Here is a 19873-nt window from a genome sequence, read left to right as displayed (position 1 = left end):
TGACAGTTTTCTCTCTCCCCCACCTGTTTCTACACAGTGTCAGTTTGATCGGCCAAGTAAAGAAATTCTCCTATTTTCTCTTTGTATAAAAAACAAAACAAAAAAACACAGAAAATAACTTTTTTTCAAGATCCTACAGCTTTGGAATCATCGCTGACAACAATCTGCAAGGCTGCACTGCGAAAAAAACAAAATCTTACCAAGTATTTTTGGTCGAGCTTCTTGCACAAATATCTTACACTTGAAATGAGACAAAACTAACTTACAAGTAACTCTTCGGCAAGATACAAGGGCTTGTTTTAAGTCAACAATTCCTTCATATCAATGAAAAAGGACTATTTCCACTAGTAGATTATATCACTTAAAATAAGACACTTTTCAAATGTTATAAGTGAAATAATCTGCCAATGGAGCTTGTATATTTTTCATCAATACATAAGAAATTATTGACTTATGTCAAGCTCATGTATCTTGCTGAAAAGTTACATATAAGTTATTTTTGTCTTGTTCCAAGTGCACTAAGATATCTGCTGTAGGAACTAAGCCAAAAAAACTTGATAAGATTTTGTGTTTTTGCAGTGCATTGAAGATTTGCTACAATTATTCAGCACAACAGGCACCTTTAGTTTAGAAGTATATTAAATTTAGCTGCTGTTTGTGCAGCGCTGCTTAAATCTTTCATCAATTTTTACATTATTTATTTATTTAAACTACTGTGTCTTTTAAAACAACCTGCTGGATTTCTGACTCACGTTCAACTAAACCTCATTACTTGGAACTTCAGAATTGCTCTTTGCAAATATTTATAAATGGAGTGAGTGCAGCAGGAACAGATAATAAACAGAATGACCCTCAAAGTATCCATCTCTGTTATCTCACTCGTCTTTGTATCAATGTGAAAAGAACTAAATATCTGATATGGGTGAAATTGTCAACCAATAGTGAAGAGCGATATGTGATACTATTATAGTAGCAACAGGGATAATTTCTTTATTTATAATAAAGGTTACATCATGTCATAAATAGACATAATCACTACAATTTATCACAATTTTGCAACGTTTATGCAATCATTTCGTGTTAGGCGGTTTTTAAAATAACCTTTTCCCAATCTGGAAGCTTTTTCTGCGCAAAAAGCTTCAAAAAGTTCATTCGATGATACCAAAAACGGATCAAACTAACAAAACTACTGACTGAAGTCATATTGATGTTTTTCTATTCGGAGTCACGTCCTGGAGAAGAGGGCTATTTTGATTTCTTTATTTTTAGTGATTACTCTTTTCACACACCTACATTTAGAAAAAAAATTGACTTACATTGCATGTGTTAAATATATGAAAAAATTAGCAAGTTAACATCTAGAAAATGGTATGGACACCCAGGAGTCAGTTTCAAGGATCTACACTGCAAAAACACAAAGTATTTTTTGTCAAGTTTCTAGTTCAAATGTCTCCTTACATTTGAAACAAGACAAAACTGAGTTACAAGCAAGAAATAGAAGCTTGTTGTAAGTCAATAATTCCTGAATCTATATTTAAAAAATGACTTGTTCCACTTATAGACATTTTAAGACATTTTTCCCATGTTACAAGCAAAAAGAATCTACCAGTGGAACTAGTACTTCTTTATCACTATTGAAGAATTATTGACTTAGAACAAGCTCCTATATCTTACTGAAAAGTTAATTGCATGTTAGTTTTTTGCAGGTATTTGCAGTACAAACTCGACAAAAACAGATTTTTTGATAAGATTTTGTGTTTTTGTGGTGTACAACTGAACTTCAGTTCAGAACTTCAAACCAAGAGGTTTTGACTAAAGTGTTTACCTCATGTGAACGGAATATCGCTGCTTCACCTCTGAACAGTGTGATGCGCGTCTTTTATTGTTTTACTTTACAATGTTCTCTGCAGTCCTTCGACAAAGCGAACAGCGGGCCTTTCTCTTTGGCAGCTCTCTGACATTTCACGCGACAGCTCATCAATTAATCGCAATAATGAACAAGATCATAAGAGAGATCATCGGCTACAGATGCCAGGCGAAACATCCATATGGCTCGGGTCTGAAGGATCAGGCGAGGGAACGCGGCGATAAGTCATTCTGAAACTAACTCCAGTGACTCCAGAAACTAAACAACATTAAATTCAAATTACGCCCGACTTTCCCGGGGAACCCTTTTATGGACCCCCAGAGGTCTCCATGTGTGAGAACTGGAGGAGACACAGCTGTCAGAATAATAACGGCGACAGGAGGCGTGTAGGGGGGGAATTTCAGAGACTTAATTACAGCCCAACAAGCCTGCTGACAGACTACAACTCCTTCTTCTGTCGCTCCCAGAGCCACCAGCGGCCTGCTAGTCTCGATAAAGCCCACGAGTGGTACTTGAGGATCCACTTAGGTGATGTAACAGTCCACTCGCAATGCGAGGGGTTCCACGAGGGCCTTTTGTCAAGAAATGATTGCAGATTTTCAACAGCTCAGAATCAGAGGGGCTGGGAATGTGGATTGAAGAGAGTATCTGCGAACACAGCTACAGCTGCCGCTGCTCCTCTCTCCTGTTCATAAATGCATGACTATCCTGTCTGGCTTCAGATTAAAAGGGGGAAAAAAAACACATAGCTTGAAATAAGAGGATTTGTTTTCAACATATTCCAAGACAGCATGGGGAAAAACGTGATGCTATATACTCTCTCTCTCTCTATATATATATATATATATATATATATATATATATATATATATATATATATATATGAAAGTACTTTCCAAGACTAAAAACAGTCATTTTTAGTGAGTGGAAGAAACTTTTAGATAGTATCTCAAAATGCAAATATTTAGCCATAGTCTTTTTATGAAAACAAAACATATCTAGATATTCCTTGTACTTCTCCAAACTAGGAACCCTAGAAAAAAAACTAAATATACCGAGAAAACACGTTCAATTTGTGTCGCATTTTTGAACTTTCATCATTTGAACAACGAACTCTATAAAGGCTACTAAAGCAGTAATTCAAATCTTTGTGTAGTAATTTCTTCAGCTTCTTCACCTTTAGCAACACAGCCACGACGCTTAATTGCCCAGCTGTGTAAGGGCGACGAAGCAAAACATTCTTGGGATACCTATACGTATGGATTTTTTTTAATTATTATTTTATTTTAGATTATTTTGAAATTCAACGTTTTGGACCCTTAAAGAGCGTTAAAGATGAACCCTGTGACAACAGCACAGACGGTTTTCCCCCCGCTAAGCCGCTAACTCCATTGGTCCCCTACCTTGCTCCAGCAGCCGCAGGGAGTGCAGAAAAGACGGGTCCAACGAGTCCTTCTCCGCCTGAAGCTCCGGTAAGTACTTCTCGCTCTCCATCTCGTCCACGGCTCTTCACGCTCCGAGTCAAACGGACAGCAGGTCAAAACAAAAGTTGCTCCAGGCTCCAAAGCAGAAACAAGAAGGAAGGGAAACAAATAATGGCTCCAAAGTTGAATTTATGTGAAGCGAACCCGTCAGCGCTCGCGCTAGAAGAGCATTTTTTTTTTTTTCTTTCAGTCTCCTCGTGGGCACGCGCTCTCGTTCTCTTCCAAACCCAAAAATGATCAGCTTTAACCGGCAGCAGCGGGTGTTACTCCATCAAAGTGTTGCTCAGACGCCACAGCCCAGCGACACAACATTACAGCGCTCCTCGCCTCTGTCGGTCCACGAGCTCTGTGAAGCTCCCTGCGTTGTGTCCGCAGCTGAAGTGCGGCGGAGGCGGCAGCACGCAGCCTGTGGAAAAGGGGGCGGAGCCACGCCGGGAGCTGTCCGCGGTGCTGTTCGGGGACATTAGCATCTCATTATCAGTCACTCAACGAGCCCAGCCAGAAAGTCTCGGAAGGGGTTCATGCTGGTCAAGGAAGCTCGAGCCTCTTTTCTTCACTTTGCCGGTTTGCTTACCTTATGAAGCTAATTAGCATCAACTGGTAAAGTGCCTTACGAAATTATTCATACCCTTTAGACCTTTTGAGCATTTTTGCAACAACCACGGTCCTCAAAATATTTTTGGGAGGTTTAATGTGAAAGAGCAACATAAAATAGCATGTAATTGTTAGGTAATAGGAAAAGGATACATTTTCTTGTTTAAACAAATATTATTTTTCTTGTATGAATTATTAAGAATCTTTGTGTGTTTTGTACATCTGTAATTAGCACCACTGAGAAACGTAACCAAACCACATCTTGCTGTGATTATCTCTTTAAAAATCTAATGCGGCCTGTCTCTAGCAGCTTTGCATACCCAGAGACTACAAATCCTGCTCATATAACTGCTCCATTGTAGATTTGGCTCAATGCTTGGCGTTGTTGCACTAAATAACAACCTATCAGCAAATAATGTAGCTATATTTAAACAGCTATGCTACATTATTTGCTCAGATTATTTCAGATTGTATATACCGTATCACATTACTTTTGTATCTTATTGTGTACAGGTGATGAAATGTCTCATGGTTATTTCTTATCATTTCTGTTATTTTTTATGATCTTAGGTAATTCTTTGATTAACTTTGCACAATCAAAATATATGCCCATAATTCACTGTGTTATCTAAATGTCACATCATACTTATTAATATTAGTGCTACTCTTTACACCCCTTAGTTGCCTGTTGTCACTAAAAAGCTTCAAACCCAAAATTAGAATTAACCTGTAATTTTGGTCATTTATGTACTTTTCTTCTACCACTGATAAGTCAGTGGCAGAAGAAACTATTAAGCCTAAATGTGTTGTTTTGTTTTTTTTTTTTATTACAGAATCTAGCTCGAGAATAAGATTTTTTACTGAGTTTATCAGCCAAAATCAATACAGTGTTATCTTTGGAGATGATGTTTCAATGAACCACCTGTAGTTCACACTTCGGCCACTCGTTGGAACCAAAGTACTTCCTATAGTATCATTAGGAATATATTTATAAACCAACATTTGTGGTATTCATGTACTTCTTTGGCTGTATTCACAATAAGCTAGGTATGAAGCTAATTAGCATCACTGGTCCATAAGGGGCGATAGTATTTGTGAAACTTCAAAATATACAAATTTGAGGACATTTCCCCATTTATGTTTAACAGTATAAACTTTAATAAGGTTTATGCTTACTAAGCATAAACCTTATGCTTTAAGGATTATGCTGTAAAATGTTTCAGATTTGTAGCCTAGAATCCATCAAACAAAGCTTGATAGCCCTCTGTAGTAAATAGATGGCTATAAAATCTTAGTTTTAATGGTCTAAAATGTCAACATCCAGAGTCAAGGACAGTCCCAAAGACACTTTGGCGGACAGAGGTGGGTTTTTTTAAAGAAAGAAAACTAAGTTTGCAAACATTCCCTTGCAATAAAGCCATCAACAGCAGATTACAATAAGGAGGCTCACTCCTGCTGTTGTGCACCATGAGAGCACAATTCCAGCTAAACTAATAAACCCAGTTAAAGTACATTTTGAATCTCAGCCCCACTGGGAAACATTAGGTAATAATGCGGAATGATATTATAGTTTATGTAGTACTTTAGAGGGTAAATCAAATAAAGTGCAATATTTAATTTCATCAGGAGAGCATCCAGGAGCAGGCTCCGGGACACTGAGGGCCTGATTTAATCAGTCAGAGAGCAAGAGCTGTATGATATTGTACATGTTTTCTTTTTTTTTTCTTTATTAACTGTAAGGAAATCATTTTTCAGTTTTAAAAATGTGCTAATCTGGAAAGATAGTTGTCAAAAATTAAATTAAAGAAACAGATTTTTGTGATGAGAAAGTACAATAGCGACACTGTTCTTTACGTTCATTAAAAAGTTTAAAAAATATTTTGATAGCTCATATTGGGTTTTTTGGTTTGTTTTTACCTATCTAATGCAAAATTCAGGAGACGTTTTCCAGATAGCACAGGGCATCTGAAGGAACACTGCCAAGAAACACAGCAGTGAGAATAGATGTCGGTGATGAGCAACAGAAACACTTTGACTCACTAGGCATTTATTGTTTTAGGGCAAATACAGGCTATTTTCTGCATTTCCTTGCATATAATTAAGACCGGAATAGAAACACAAGGTGCCAATGTGACTATGACCTCTGGTAACCACTGACAGACCCAAACAGCAGATGAATATTTACTCAGAAATTATTAGAGGTGCCTTCTTGCTAAATAGGCCTTATAGGTGGCCTTTGTTGATCAAAATCAGGCATGCTGTTCAAGCTTTGAAAAAGGGAACAGTGGTACAAATTTATTTATTTTTTTAAGGTATATATCCTCTTTGTCAAGACATGTGCAGACTCATATCATTTGTTTGTCATGTACGGGTGGTTTATCAGGAAGCTTAGTTCACAAATGTGTTCAATTGGAAACTCAACACCAGGACTGTGTCCAGTAACTACACCAACTACCAGTAACATTACAGAATCATAAGCATTTTCTTTACTGTATGCATTCAGACACTAAATGAGTTACACACAGTATTGATTGAACAGTATTCATTGATTTAATGAGATATGAACCATGAAATGCAAAAATCAAATAATATTATGGTAGTAATAATGTCCGTAATCTCGGTCCACTCGGGGCCTTTATCATTGACACAGATATAAAATTGGATGGTCCGGCCTCCCCATTTATTGTCTTCCTTACCTTGATGTATGTCCTGTTGCCTAGCAATCATGGCAGTGAGACACATAAGATGGTAAAAATTAAAATTAAAATACTTTTTTTATTATTTATTTATTCCTTTTTGATTTTTTTCAAAAGAAGATATTTTTTTTTAAAAATGTCTGTGCCTAGCAACACAAACACTAAGTTTTTATTTTTTTATTTTTCTCAAACCTGATTTTACTTGTATGTGTCACCTATTTGTCCGCCATTTTTAACCAAGAACAAAAATCTCCCTTTTCACCTGCAATGAATCTTGGGATTTATTAGGCTGTGAAGGATACACCAGACCATTAAATCCATAAAAAGCTCCTCCTACAAATTTGCGGGAGGAGCCTTTAAATTTGGACGGCCTTCATCTCATGCTCATCCTTCGAAGGATGCATCCCTATTTAGACTTCAATTCGACTCCAACTTAAGTGATTTTCTGACTTCAAGCAAAATACCAACTTTTCTAATGACTTACGCAAGCTAGCTGTGCTACCTCCAAGTTGTACACAAGCAGGAAATAAAGATCTACATTTTAAACTGTTTCAATTGACTAGAATACAAAAGATACAACATTCCACATAGCTGTTTGATGTTTTTAAGTGCAACATTTCCGTTGAGATTAGACTCCATGCCCATCAGCAGCTTAAGGGTCGTAGTCCCTAATTTTCTTTACTAAAGCACAAATGCCACGGCAATCAGTTGTGTTACAGAACATCTCAGGAGGCTCGGTAATTGTCCTCTTTAGTCTTTTAGGCAATTATAGAGGAGTGCATGACTTCTTAGGTTGCTTTTTCTTGTTAGGACAACCCTGTCAATACTTCTCAGGAAATCCATTCACCTTCCTACAGGTCAAGCATGTTTTCTCCTGGGCGTGTTTGCGAATTCATTAGAAAAGGCTCTGCCATCTGTGGAGCACGGTAATACAATGCTCTGGTTGTTACTTAGTGAGGCTCTATTTCTCTCAACAGAAAACAGACAGTGACATTTAAAGAGTTTATCCAGCTGGAGATGTTTTTGGTTTTTTTTTTCCCCTAAATCCTGCCCATAAATTAAGTTTTTCTCCAGGAAGCACAAAATATATGGGGAATTGCAATTTGCTAGGAATTCAACAGATGGTAGGGAAATAGGATTTGTACACAATCTCCACGTTTGTTTAAAAATCTAGAGAGAGAGAGAGAGAGAAAAAAAGATAAGAAATCTGTCAATATATGTGGAAGACACAGAGGCAGCCTCAGGTGGGCGGCTATCTGTAGGCTGATCAGCGTTGCTTATATAATTGAGTTTTCCTTTTTCTTCTTCTTCTGGCTCCATGCTATTTCAATAACTTCGAAGAAAATGTGACCCGAAGGCTAAAGGCAAGAGGACTGGATGTATTTTCATCTCCATTTATATCCTCCGTGAAGTTTCAAATTTGCCCTCTGTTATTTTGATATACTTTTGCACAAATAAACTCTCTGGGTGTTAATGTTGTTCTTCTTATGAATAAAACTCAAATATGTGCATTCTGGTGAGATCTGTAGGTGTTGAACAGCCTGCAGAGAAAAGCAATAAACTGGTGGAGACTGCCTCAAACAAGTAGCCATACTTTTTGAACATTTTCAGATCCAGAGTCATGTTATAGCTGCAACAATCAGTGTAGTTTACTAGGATTTTACATGACAGACCTTCACTCTGACACCATTTAATAAAACCCAGTGCAACCAGTTGCTTTCAATGTAATTCCAGTACAAATGAAGCTGTTCTCTAAAGTGGTTGTAAGTAAAACTCTATTGGAAGGAGGTTCAAGGCAAAACTGAGATAATTATCTTCAAACATAACGAGGAATGATCAAGAGTCAACACAGCTTCAGTTATTACTAAAATACTAAAAATAAGGTTTGAAATGCGTAGTGAGGAACTCAGATCTGAACATCCAGAGTCACATAAAGACAGTTACGAAGTTGGCCTTCTGTCACCTGCAGATACATTTTCAGGATTTTAGGACTAATGTTCCAGTAAGATCTAAAAAACTCATCCAGGCATTTAAGTTTAGTCACATTTATTGCTGCAGCAGTCGCTGTGTTTCCATTGAAAATATTATTGTGCAAATTGGAATAACAAAAATAAATTTGCTTAATGAAAACATGCCAATTTCAGAAAAACTAATTTTTTGTTAAAGTTTTGCACTAAGATAAAGTGGTTGTTTATGGACGTGTCGAAATAAGTGTTTTTCCTAAAACTGCAATGGAAACATTTTTTCCATGTCACGCTAGTCATATCATCAACAAACCGAACGTCTATACTGGAGGAACAGACAAAGACAGGAAGTGGTAGGAGGATGATGGCGTGGCATATTTTTTGCTGCATGAACAAACGTTTTCACGTGGAATTTTAATTGTGTTTCGTATTTAATCTCTTTCCATCACATTTGTAATGAAAACACAACTACTGTTTTCACAGGTCTGCCTAAGAAGTCATGTCCAACTTAAACCCATAGCAACATTTTGGGAATATTTGGATGTAATGTGAACTGCAGGAACATCAGAGGGGGCATGGAAACTTTTACAGGTTCAGCAGAGGAAGCACTTTCTACAAGTGTGCAGTACAGCACTTTTTGCTGTACATTATTTACCAACATTATTTATTAGTTGGTAAATAATGTGTATTTACCAACTAAATACACATCCCGTATCACCAATACCGATACTGATACCAATACCTTTCCTTATGTTTGACATAATCAAACTTCTGACCTTTAGTTGTTTCTTTGGGGTTTTTTTCTGGAATTACTTTGTTAAAACAGAAAAGAATTAGGACAAAGTTGATAGGAGTGTAGAAAATACTTTAATAACACATCAACATGATAAACAGAGATGACAGAAAAACAGGACACATTTCTGTGCATTTTTCTGAAATAATGAAAGTGCAAACAAAATCACAAGAGTAAATTTAAAAAAAATTTTGGTACAGTGGAGAAAGTGCAATACAGAAATAAAATAAATTTTAACTCACCATGATAATGTCGATCCGATACCAATTTGGTATCGATATTTTGAACTGATATTTTCCCCAAACCTCCCATGTGAAGCACGTAAAAGACTTTCTCTTGATCTGATTTGTCCCACACTCCTGTCCCCGCTGCCTCCCAGTGAAAAGGAAACACATTATGAATCAGCTTACTTTATAATCTCTCCCAGAGACCATTAAAAACCGGCTCAAACGCGCTAATCTCCCTTTCAGGAGAGCGACTTATTTATAGATACGCTTCCCATCTGTTGCTTCTTGTCTTCATAAATAACCCCTCCCGTCGTCATGGAGTTCAAACCTGTCGGCCGACTCTTCTTCCTCGAGACGCTCGTTGTTTTTCTGACACAAAGACCTGTTTGTAAAGTGGCCGCGACACGCATTCGTCGCGGTGAAAATAATCATGGCTTATGGAGTCAGTGTTTTTATATCAGTCATGGCCGAGCGCAAGGGCAGCAGCCTGGGTGTAAACAAAGCGATCAGCGATACGGGTGTAAAAGATGACAAACAGCAGGCCATTACATTGACAAAGTGTTACTTTGATCACTGGAGAACGGCCGCCCACTCTGTCACCTGTCCAAGCCCACTAAATATGATATTGACTGCAGGTAGAGATGGCCTGTTCAGGGCCTCAAGGAGTCAGGTGGTGTGTGTGTGTGTGTGTGTGTGTGTGTGTGCGTGTGTGCGTGTGCGTGTGTGTGTGTGTGTGTGTGTGTGTACCATTCTGGCAGCACTCCTGAGTTTGTTTCAATCGAGTCATCAAGATTGGAGATCCTCCTCGCTGTTACCCTGAGCTAAATGATTTAAACGGAAGCTGGCGCCTTATCTTCAACCCTCGTAAAATCCCACTGATGTACGGGGGTCGCGTCACCTCAAGTGTGATTAGACTGCGATGATGCGAAGGAACTCGATTCTGGGAGGAGGCTGAGTTTCACCTCCTACCAAAACGGTCGGCCCTGAGCTGGCAGATGAGGGGCGATCTTAACACCGCCCTGTGTGATCGACAGGTGTTTGGTGTGAGCTGGTAGACTGTGGGTAGAGTGGCAACAGCGCCTCCTTGTGACCATGTGGGATTGTTCAAACAGAGGAAGGAAGATGATGTAAACTATTTGAGGAGTTGAGCTGGTAGAGACAGAGTTCCAAGGCAAAGAGAAGCAATTTTGCCTGTTTTGATTGGTTTATGCAGAAAGCGCCTGGGTGAGTGTACGCCACAAAAAGCACACACTGAAAAAAATTCAATGCAACCTTATTGTTTAGACGTCAGTTTCTGCACATTGCAGGCTTTCTGGGAATTGGCTTTGGAGTTTAAGAACATACAAGGTAATAAAGACATTTGTTAATTGAATGATCCACAGTGAGAGTGTAGGAGTAATGAAGCTTTACTTCTACGGCCGACCCGTCAAAATGACTGCAAGAGCACATTAACGACTAATCCAGGAGATCTAGTCGGGGTTTTTTTCAATTTCTTGTTGCAATTTAGCGCATGAATAAAACATACTAAGTTTTGTGGTATAATTTTGACAACTGTAGCTCAAAAACAAATTGTTCCAGAGACACTGAGCTCCCGATTTTAACCAATCTACTCTATTACTGCTTGTTTTGATGCGTGACACAAACTCCATTAATGTTTCCTATAAGAAAAAAAAAAAAGAAAAAAAAACAGCAAGCGGCGTTTTCCGCAGCGGCACACTTTCACAACTCCAACAACAATAGAATAAAACCCAATTTCTGCTGCAGTCACTCTTGTCCCCCAAAGTGCTTCTAACAAGGCTCCTGCTCTGACACATTGTTCTCTTCCTCAAACAGCCACACAAAGCCGTCTCGGTCACAAAGGGCGCCTTATTGTTGCTACTAAATGGAGCGCTCGCATCCGTTCGACGGAATTATTTCACCAGTGCCAATCTATCAGTCGTATTGATCACATATCAGGGGCTGTGAAGTGCAGACTCTGGTCTCCTCTCCTGGAAGTGTTGGGCAGAAAAGAAACTCTAATGAGAAACTGTCAGCAGAGCACAGGTAAACAAATCAATGGCACCCAGCAGCGCTCCCAAGGTCGACACACACACTTTGACTTTGTAAGTCGCTCTGCCCGAAGAAAGCATGTCGTCAGCATGAAGGCGGGAACTAAAAGTGGCAAGATCATGTCCTGTAAAAAAAAAAAAAAAAAAAAAAAAAAAAGAAAGAAATGGATTTCACTGATTTATTTATTTTTTGGGTGAGTTTCATTTTTTATGAACTATACCGCTCGGCACCTATAACTTTGATTTCTTCTTGTTTTCAGGTGTAAATCAACAAACGGGTCTACACTTCAGTAAGAAAATCTATTACCATAGAAGGTTTAAATGTTCTTCATAATTTGAGTCTCGATGCATACTTTCCAATAATTCTTAATTATTTGTACCTGTTAATGCTCTGACAGAACAATTCTGAGCTGATATCCAAAAGCTCTACACAAATGGATGGACTCATTTCTGTAGCTGTAAATAGCATAAAACAAAACCTTACCGTTTTTAACAGAATGAAACCAAAGCCTAAAGTAAACACATAGCATATCACACTTTCATTATTTAACAAATTAGCGCTGGGGCTCAAATAAAGATTTCAACAAAGATAATTACTAGAAATTTAATCAAACACTTTTCAAAAACATTTTTGCTGCTAAATTTTATTGACTGTATGTGGATATTTGGAATCGGACCACATAAAAACAGCAGTTTGAAAATATAAATACAATAAGAAACACAGTGCGAGAAATAGAATAGAATAGAAGTACTTTATTCATCCCAGCAGGGAAATTACTTAAAAAGTCAGCCATTATGTTTTTTTAGGGAAATGAGACTCAAAATTTTGCAATATTGATCAATTCATATTTTCTATCAGGCTCTGCTGCTGATCATCACACCATCTGTGCAAATTGTTGTTTGCACGAACACGAAGCAGTGGAAGCCTTTCATTTCTACCTGGCTCCCAACACAAAGTAAAATCATTGAGACCTTTTCTTCCCCCCTCTGTTTCCATTTGTCTGTAATGAGTTGGAGTTTAATAGGGCGGCCCGCATTAGCCCGTGGTACGTAGTGAGTAAGTGTGTGGAGGGGGTTCTCTCAATGCACGCACACACCAGAGAGAGACACAAGGTCAACAGCAGTAATTATTCTGTGGGAAGCGTGTTGGTCTTCAGTGGGTGATTTCATTTCCTGTCATTAGCCACAGCGATTAGGCACAAGAGCAGTGATGGTGTGATAGCATCAGCGAGCACCATACAGCCCCAGGCTGCTCTCGGCACTCGCCAATATTCTCTAAATGTCGTTTTGCATGGGCTGCACCTCCTACTGTGATCTGGTAGCCAGAATACATTCTGTTAAGACTCTCTCCACTTGCTACAATCAGTAAATAATTACATTAGCACAGATAGGTAGGTAGTTCAGATAGGTAGATAGGGTGGGTAGGTAGGTATGAAGGTAGAACAGTAGTTAGTTAGCAAGGTAGGTGAGTAAGAAATTAGGAAGGTAGACAGGTAAATAAGTAAACAGGTAGGCAGGTAAGTAGATATATATTGTTTTAATACGTTAATTAGGCTATTAAATCATCAGATACGGTATTTTATGCTCCTGTTATCTACAACTAACTTCCAGAAAACAGCACAACCCCCGAAACACTGAGTTCCTTTAAGTCAATGATAAAACTCACTTGCTTATAGTTTATTCTAATTAAAAACAACTTAAACATTGATTAATATATTTTTGATAATGTATATTCTTGATCATGTCATGTTTGTTGCTTGTTTCATAATTAGCTCTTATGCTACATTTTTACCAAGAACTCCCTTGCTGCAAATAAACTCGACTTAACATGACTTGCACCGACTGCAGGTCATTGCAAGTCATGTTAAGTCATGTAAAAAGACAAAACAAAACATCTCCTGGGACTTTACAGACAACACAGTGCCAGTGGAGAATCTTCGAATCCATTCCATGAAAATTCAAAATTTAAAGAATCATGATCATACTTTTTTATACAATTATTTTGCTTGGAGACCCAGACTCTTTCTCCTTATACTTACCATAGCTTTAGGTTCTAAAAATCGATCCATATGGCCAGGTGAAACCGGCTAAATGTCCACAGTTACTTTTCTCGTTTATGTTTGTTTCCTCGTGTCACACCTTCTTCAAGATTTCTGGCATGCATAACATTGCAAATGAGAGATCCTGGCAAGACATGGAACTATTTAGCAAATCCGAAAGCTTGAAAGCACCATTATCCAGTTGGGTGAAACCGGTAGAGATAAGCACCAACATTCTGAATCTGAGAAAAACTAAATATCTAATGGCAAAAGTTTCTGCTTTATTATTCATTCTCCAAGTCTTCTGAATACTCAGAACAAATTGCATTGACAACTTGCAGGATTACATAAAGCCACAAGGGACTAATATGGACTGCAATATTCACAGCAGGAAATGCTAATGCTCCGACGTTTCGTCCCGCACCGAAGAGGACAAGAAGGTCACGTCTTCGATCGCCATGCATGTCAATACTCATCACCGCGAGTCTGTCTGCATAATAGAGTCACTTACTACAATACAGTAGTGTGTATTCATTTCAAGGGAAGGAAAATCATTGCCTGGAATTCTCCATTCAGCGCAGCTGAAGTAGGAAGCATTAATCTGTTTGAGTTTCTCAAGTTACAGTGTGAAAATAAAAATAGAAATTGCTGCAAATGTTTTTGCTTTTCATCCTTGACACTTTTAAGAGTAGGGAAATCTGTGTCTGCGTGTGTGTGTGTGTGTGTGTGTGTGAGTGTGTATGATGAATAGCACTGGCAAGCAGAACTGGATACAGCAGGGCTGCTTCACTGATTGAGCAAAAGGTATCTTAAAAAAATTCAGTTTGGAGGTTGACACACTTTAAATCATTGCTAACAAATCAATGCATGGATTTGCCATTACCTTATTCAGCTGAATAGAAACAAAACGTAAGTAATTATTTTTGGACCTCAAGAGAAACGATTAGGAATTACAGTTAGAAACTACTGATCAAGACAGAAATGTGGGTGAAGAGATGGACCTGAACTTTTGGAAACACATAAAGACAATTAACAAAATCAGTCTTCTATCAACTGAGTAATATTTGTGGGTTTAAAGAACTAATGTCCCAACAAGGTCTAGAGAAACTCGTCTGTAGTTTTATCTGTCTGTAGGGCACATCACCCCAGTCCTTTAGTCCTTGAAGTCTAAAATCATGTTATTAGTTAATAAATCACTGAATTACCTAGCATCAATATACATTAAAACCTGTTGTTGTAGAAACCTTCCAGATCAGTCGGGTCTTCTGGTTCTGGTCCTGGTCTGCGTCCCCAGAATCAAAACTATTGTTTTCATGCTGAATCACTAAACTTCACTACCTCACTAAAAACACCACAACTGTTTCAAGTCCTGAAAAATGATCATGAAAACGGCTCTTCAAAAATAAATCCTTTTTTTTTTTTCCCCTCCAGGGGGTCTTTTGTGGGCTCTAGTGTCCCTTATTTGAAAGTAAGCTGACAGGAAGGGGGGAAGACATGCGTCAAACGTCGGCTGGCTCCGGGAATCGAACCCACGACCACTGCGTCGAGAACTGAAGGCCTCCAAATGAGGATCGTGCTATCCCCTACGCCACCACAGCACACCCAGAAATCCTTATTGAGATAAGGCAGCAAGGCACAATCCATACATTTTGGTTTTATGTTTGAAAAAAAAAGATTATCAACTTTTTTTTGTTTTTTTTTTTAGCCATGTTTGAACTGAATTGTGTTTGATGAATTAATCCGAATCCAACATTTCCCTGACACTTCTGGGAGAAGCTACACTTTTGTTTCCTTTTCAGCCCACATGCTGTTGTTTTGTGCTCATCGCATGGTGGAGCGTCTGTAGCATGGAGTAAATTAATCACTGCATTTTTTTCTAAATCATAAAACAGCTGCTTGCTTCGTGACAGCATAGAGTGAGTGACACAGATATATGAGATTCGGTGTTTACATGAAAATATTGAATGCAACACGTTCAACTCCTCTAGCGTCCCTCATGCCTCCAGCATGCCAGCTGTCTTCCATCCCTGAAATACATTTTCACTCTGACCTCTGAATCGTGTTAATTCCTTCTGTTTTAACCAGTAATTCCCATTATTTTTATATTTTCTTTACTGCTATCTTATATATCTTTTGGCCATCTTTGATAGGTGTAAAAAAATGGCATAAATATATGATACTTTAACACATTTTTTTCTTTAAAAGATGATTTAGATTGTTTTAATTATGGGTTAATGAAACTGCATTTAAAAACTTCCATCAATTTATCCGTTCTTACGTTGTATTCATGTATTCAGGTGAGTGGCTTTCCTCCCAATGTGACCCAAGAACAATAGCCGTGTTTCCACTGATCATAAAATTATGCAAGTTAAAATTCTGAAAATAAATTTGCTAAATGGAAACACGGCAATTTCAGGAAAAAAAAAAGAAAGATTTTGATCAAACGTTGTTGCCCTAGGACAGTGTTTCTCAATTCCAGTCCTCAGGCCCCCCTGCCCTGCATGTTTTACGTGTTTCCCTTCTGCCACACACCTGGATTGAATATGTGGGTGATTAACAGACTTCTGCAGCTCTTGATGGTCATGCAATCATTTGAATCAGCTGCTCTGGAGTAGAGGCACATCTAAAACATGCAGAGCAGGGGGGCCTGAGGACTGGAATTGAGAAGCGCTGCCCTTGGATAACCTTTGCCCTTCCCAAGTAGGACATGCTAGCCAGATTGAGGAGACCAAATGGCTACAACTAGTTCACACAGCAAAATCTTTGCGGCATTTTTCATCCAGATGTTTCCCTTCTATCAACCTTAAGAGACGTTCCTGCCGTGTCCAGTGTGTTAAGAGTCTGGCCTGCTGGAGAGAGCATCGGGACAATTCAACGTGTTGGACTGTCTTTGAGTGTGTGGTGTTGAATGTGATGCAAACATGGAGGGGGAATCCAAAATACACAGAAGACAGTCTGGTGGCTGTTGTAGATGTGTTGTTTTCATCCTCTGTTAAACAGTCCAACATCTTATTGCTAATCTATAACATCACGTTTGGTCTCAGGACAGTTTGCCAGAGTTTCTGTCCTGCTTAAGAGTGAAGTCAGTTTTGCACCATCAAACATGCTATACCTAAGTTTTTTAACACCACATGCATTAGGTGCCGTAAAACATCCTAAATACTTGATATCCATACAGAAACAATACTTTATATTATACTTTCAGAGTGATTCACCAATCACTACCTCGGTTTTGTTACATGTAGTAATTTTTGAAATGATTATAAAAAAGCCTGTTATGTATGAATCTAATGAACTATCTGAAGAAAAAGTCTTAAACATTAAACATGGATTTTCCATCTTAAGGTGCTTCTAGGTGAAAACTGACTTACAACCAGAGGGCCTAGTTTTGATCTAATTCAACTGTAGATAAAAAGGGAGGTAGGAAGGGTGTTTCCTGTGGACCTAGGGGCTTTTCTGCAACCTGGACAAAGGTTTCTGTTGTCCCTGTCAAAGCAAACCTCCATTATCCTCTGTTAACCACAGAAGAAAAGCTGGAAGGTGCCAGAGGAAACAGGTATAATTGGCTCTCACTGTGTTCTGTTCCAGGCAGAGAGCGTCACATCGGTCTGCTGGAACTGGGAAACGTCTTCGTCAGCACAGGGTGGAGGGCAGCTTGTTATACAAGGAGCCGCAGTGAGTGACAGACACAAAGAAGCAAATTCAAACGACTGATGAGTATCTTTTAAAGTGGAAATGTTTGACACCAGCACTGGGCCCCAGGGGTAATGGCAGCTCGGAGCTTGAAAGTGTAGATGCAAGCAGCTCTATGTGTGAGAGTAGAGCTGCACACTCAGAAATCTCACAGCTCTTACATGTGTGAGGTGATCCCACTCTGAAAACGCCACGGAAAATAAGGCGGAAGACCATTGAAATGTGTAGTAATTTGAGAGAGGGGTTGGATTGTAGATGTAGATATGTTACATCTAGTACATGAACCTTAATGTCTACTTGAAATCAAGTGGTAGAAGTTATTCTTTGTGAAAAGAAACAACATTAGATGACTTAAACTTAAAGACAAAGAAAAAAATCTTTTTTTGTTTTGTTTTTGGTGTTTGAGCTACTATGGATTCTACTGTGGAGAGATTAGAGTCGAACTAAATTGCGTTGGAATGCAATGGCCAGGCTACTACAGAAGATTGTCCAATTAAATGTTTTCTGTCCTGGAACAAAATAGTATTTTAAGACTACTGTTTCCATCCTAGCCACAACTACACCTTACTTTTTTCAGGCTATTTTAGGAGTAGTTCTACATTTTGTAGGAACCGCAGGTCTTTGCAGGGGTGACGGAACAGAACCACCGGCTAACAGCTAAAATCAATGAATACTTGACAACGCCACCAAAAGAGCTAATAAATGACTTTTTCATAGTTCAAACATCAAATATACCTTAAAATGCATTAATCATGGTGGAAATCATCTTGACACAACAGCAAACGTTCTCAGCTCCATGTCTTTCCCCTTCGTCTGTGCCCAGTTCCTGTCAGATTACTTTCAAATGGCGCTGAAAAATTAAGAAAAAACAAAAACCTGTTGACAGTCTTCCCTATTTCTGCTCTTTGGGGTACAGCCAATCAGGGCCAAGGACATTAATGGCACTCCCAAATTGGCTACTTTGTCAAAACCAGCTTCATCGTATTTTGTGCTCTATGACAAAAAATTGCATAAGGCAGACTTTCTGCAAATAATTTGGAGTTATATTCCAAAGTAAAATCCACCAATCGATTGATCCACACATTCTGAACCACAAATACACGGCGGGTGTCCACTATAATTGGCACATTTCCCAGTGGCTCTTGTATTCTTTTCACAGAGTTGTGGTTGAGGAATGTTCCAGATAGCAAAGTCGGGGAGAAAACAGAGAAAAAAGGGGGATGTATCCTGTATGTGCAGAGAAATGAACACATTCACATGTGGATAATAAGAGAAGTGAAAGGAACTTAATTTGATATGAATCTATATGTTTATCATATATTAGTTTGTGGTTACTGTTTGATAGGAGTGGGCGATTTTTCCACAATATTTTGTTGTAGTATTTGTAATGACCATAAAAGTTATAAGCATTGATGACAATAAACATTATTAATTGTAATTTATCTTACATGGTAGATGTAAGAAATGTATCATGGTAGATGATAAACAATACTGTCCTCTACTGCCTGGTAAACTTCTAAGACTCCATAAAAAACCAGTTAGCCTGGCAACTGGCTTCCTGCGCATTTCCACTCGATTAAAATCTCACTTTACAGACAGTCTGGTTTTTCTCCCATTTACTTGGATTGCCCTGGTAGAAGTTCTACCTGGCCAATCAGCGAACAGCAGGAGAGGTTGTGAACGACTGTTTTAGAATTGCAGTCTGCCTGTAGCTTAGGAGGAAGTGAACGAAGTTGTTCAATTCATGTTTGCCACCTTCCAAATGTTGAATTAACACTAACAGGCATCTCATTCGGTTTGGCCCTTCCCTCTGCACAATGGAGGATGGTTGTTTACAGCACAGGCTGTTTCTGGTTAGCTTAACAACTGGCACATTGCATATGTCACGGACAAACGATAGCATTTGGCTAACGTATTGAGAGCCCAGACCTTCTGTACGAAGTGAAGGTAGTACAAGGGAGTGGTTTTTACCAGGCTAGTTATCAGTCAGCTCTGTGTGTTTTATTAGTCAACCCAACCTTAAAACAGATGCTTGATATTTTATTTATTTTATTCAGGAACAAATTTTGAGTCTCTTTGGAGTGCAATTTCTAACTTTAGAACCCATGAAAGCAAGAGAAATCATAAAAGTCCACCACGATGGGCATTTTTATCGCCACAAAAAAAAAAAAAAAAAAAAATAAAAATAAAAAAAAAATAGAACCCCGTCCATCATTCCACCTCATCCCAGAGCGGAGCCTTTCTGAGCTCCTCCAGCAGCTGTCAGGCCGGACGAGCGGTTTCTGCTCTCCATTAGAGCTGCCATCCTCACTGAACGACTCGCTTTAATCACCTCAAATATCATTTCACAAGAGGAACTTCAATCCCCTCCAGAGCAGCGTCGGAAGACAAAGGCACATCAAGAGAGCAGCTGGCAGCATCTTGCGCTAGGACTTCTCAGAGAGATGGCTGTTTCTGCGTGAACCGGC

At 38.7% G+C, this 19873-nt stretch overlaps 1 protein-coding gene across 2 annotated transcripts in view; it reads right to left on the bottom strand.

Moving 5' to 3' along the window:
* Window positions 1-3762, bottom strand: part of khdrbs3 (KH domain containing, RNA binding, signal transduction associated 3) — a 131761-nt gene extending 127999 nt beyond the window's left edge. For both annotated transcript variants that reach the window (XR_006372686.1, XM_044137959.1), the window contains exon 1: window positions 3271-3762. Coding sequence is in view for 1 of the 2 variants with exons in the window: in XM_044137959.1 (XP_043993894.1) it covers window positions 3271-3361 (91 nt within the window). In the remaining variant the exon portion in view is untranslated. The remainder of the gene's footprint in view (window positions 1-3270) is intronic.
* Between the last annotated feature and the right edge of the window lie 16111 nt (window positions 3763-19873).

This window comes from Gambusia affinis, linkage group LG14 (assembly GCF_019740435.1).
Source record: "Gambusia affinis linkage group LG14, SWU_Gaff_1.0, whole genome shotgun sequence".
Lineage (NCBI taxonomy): Eukaryota > Metazoa > Chordata > Actinopteri > Cyprinodontiformes > Poeciliidae > Gambusia > Gambusia affinis.
Note: the sequence above shows the minus strand (reverse complement) of the source record. Positions and strands in the feature narration are given on the sequence as shown.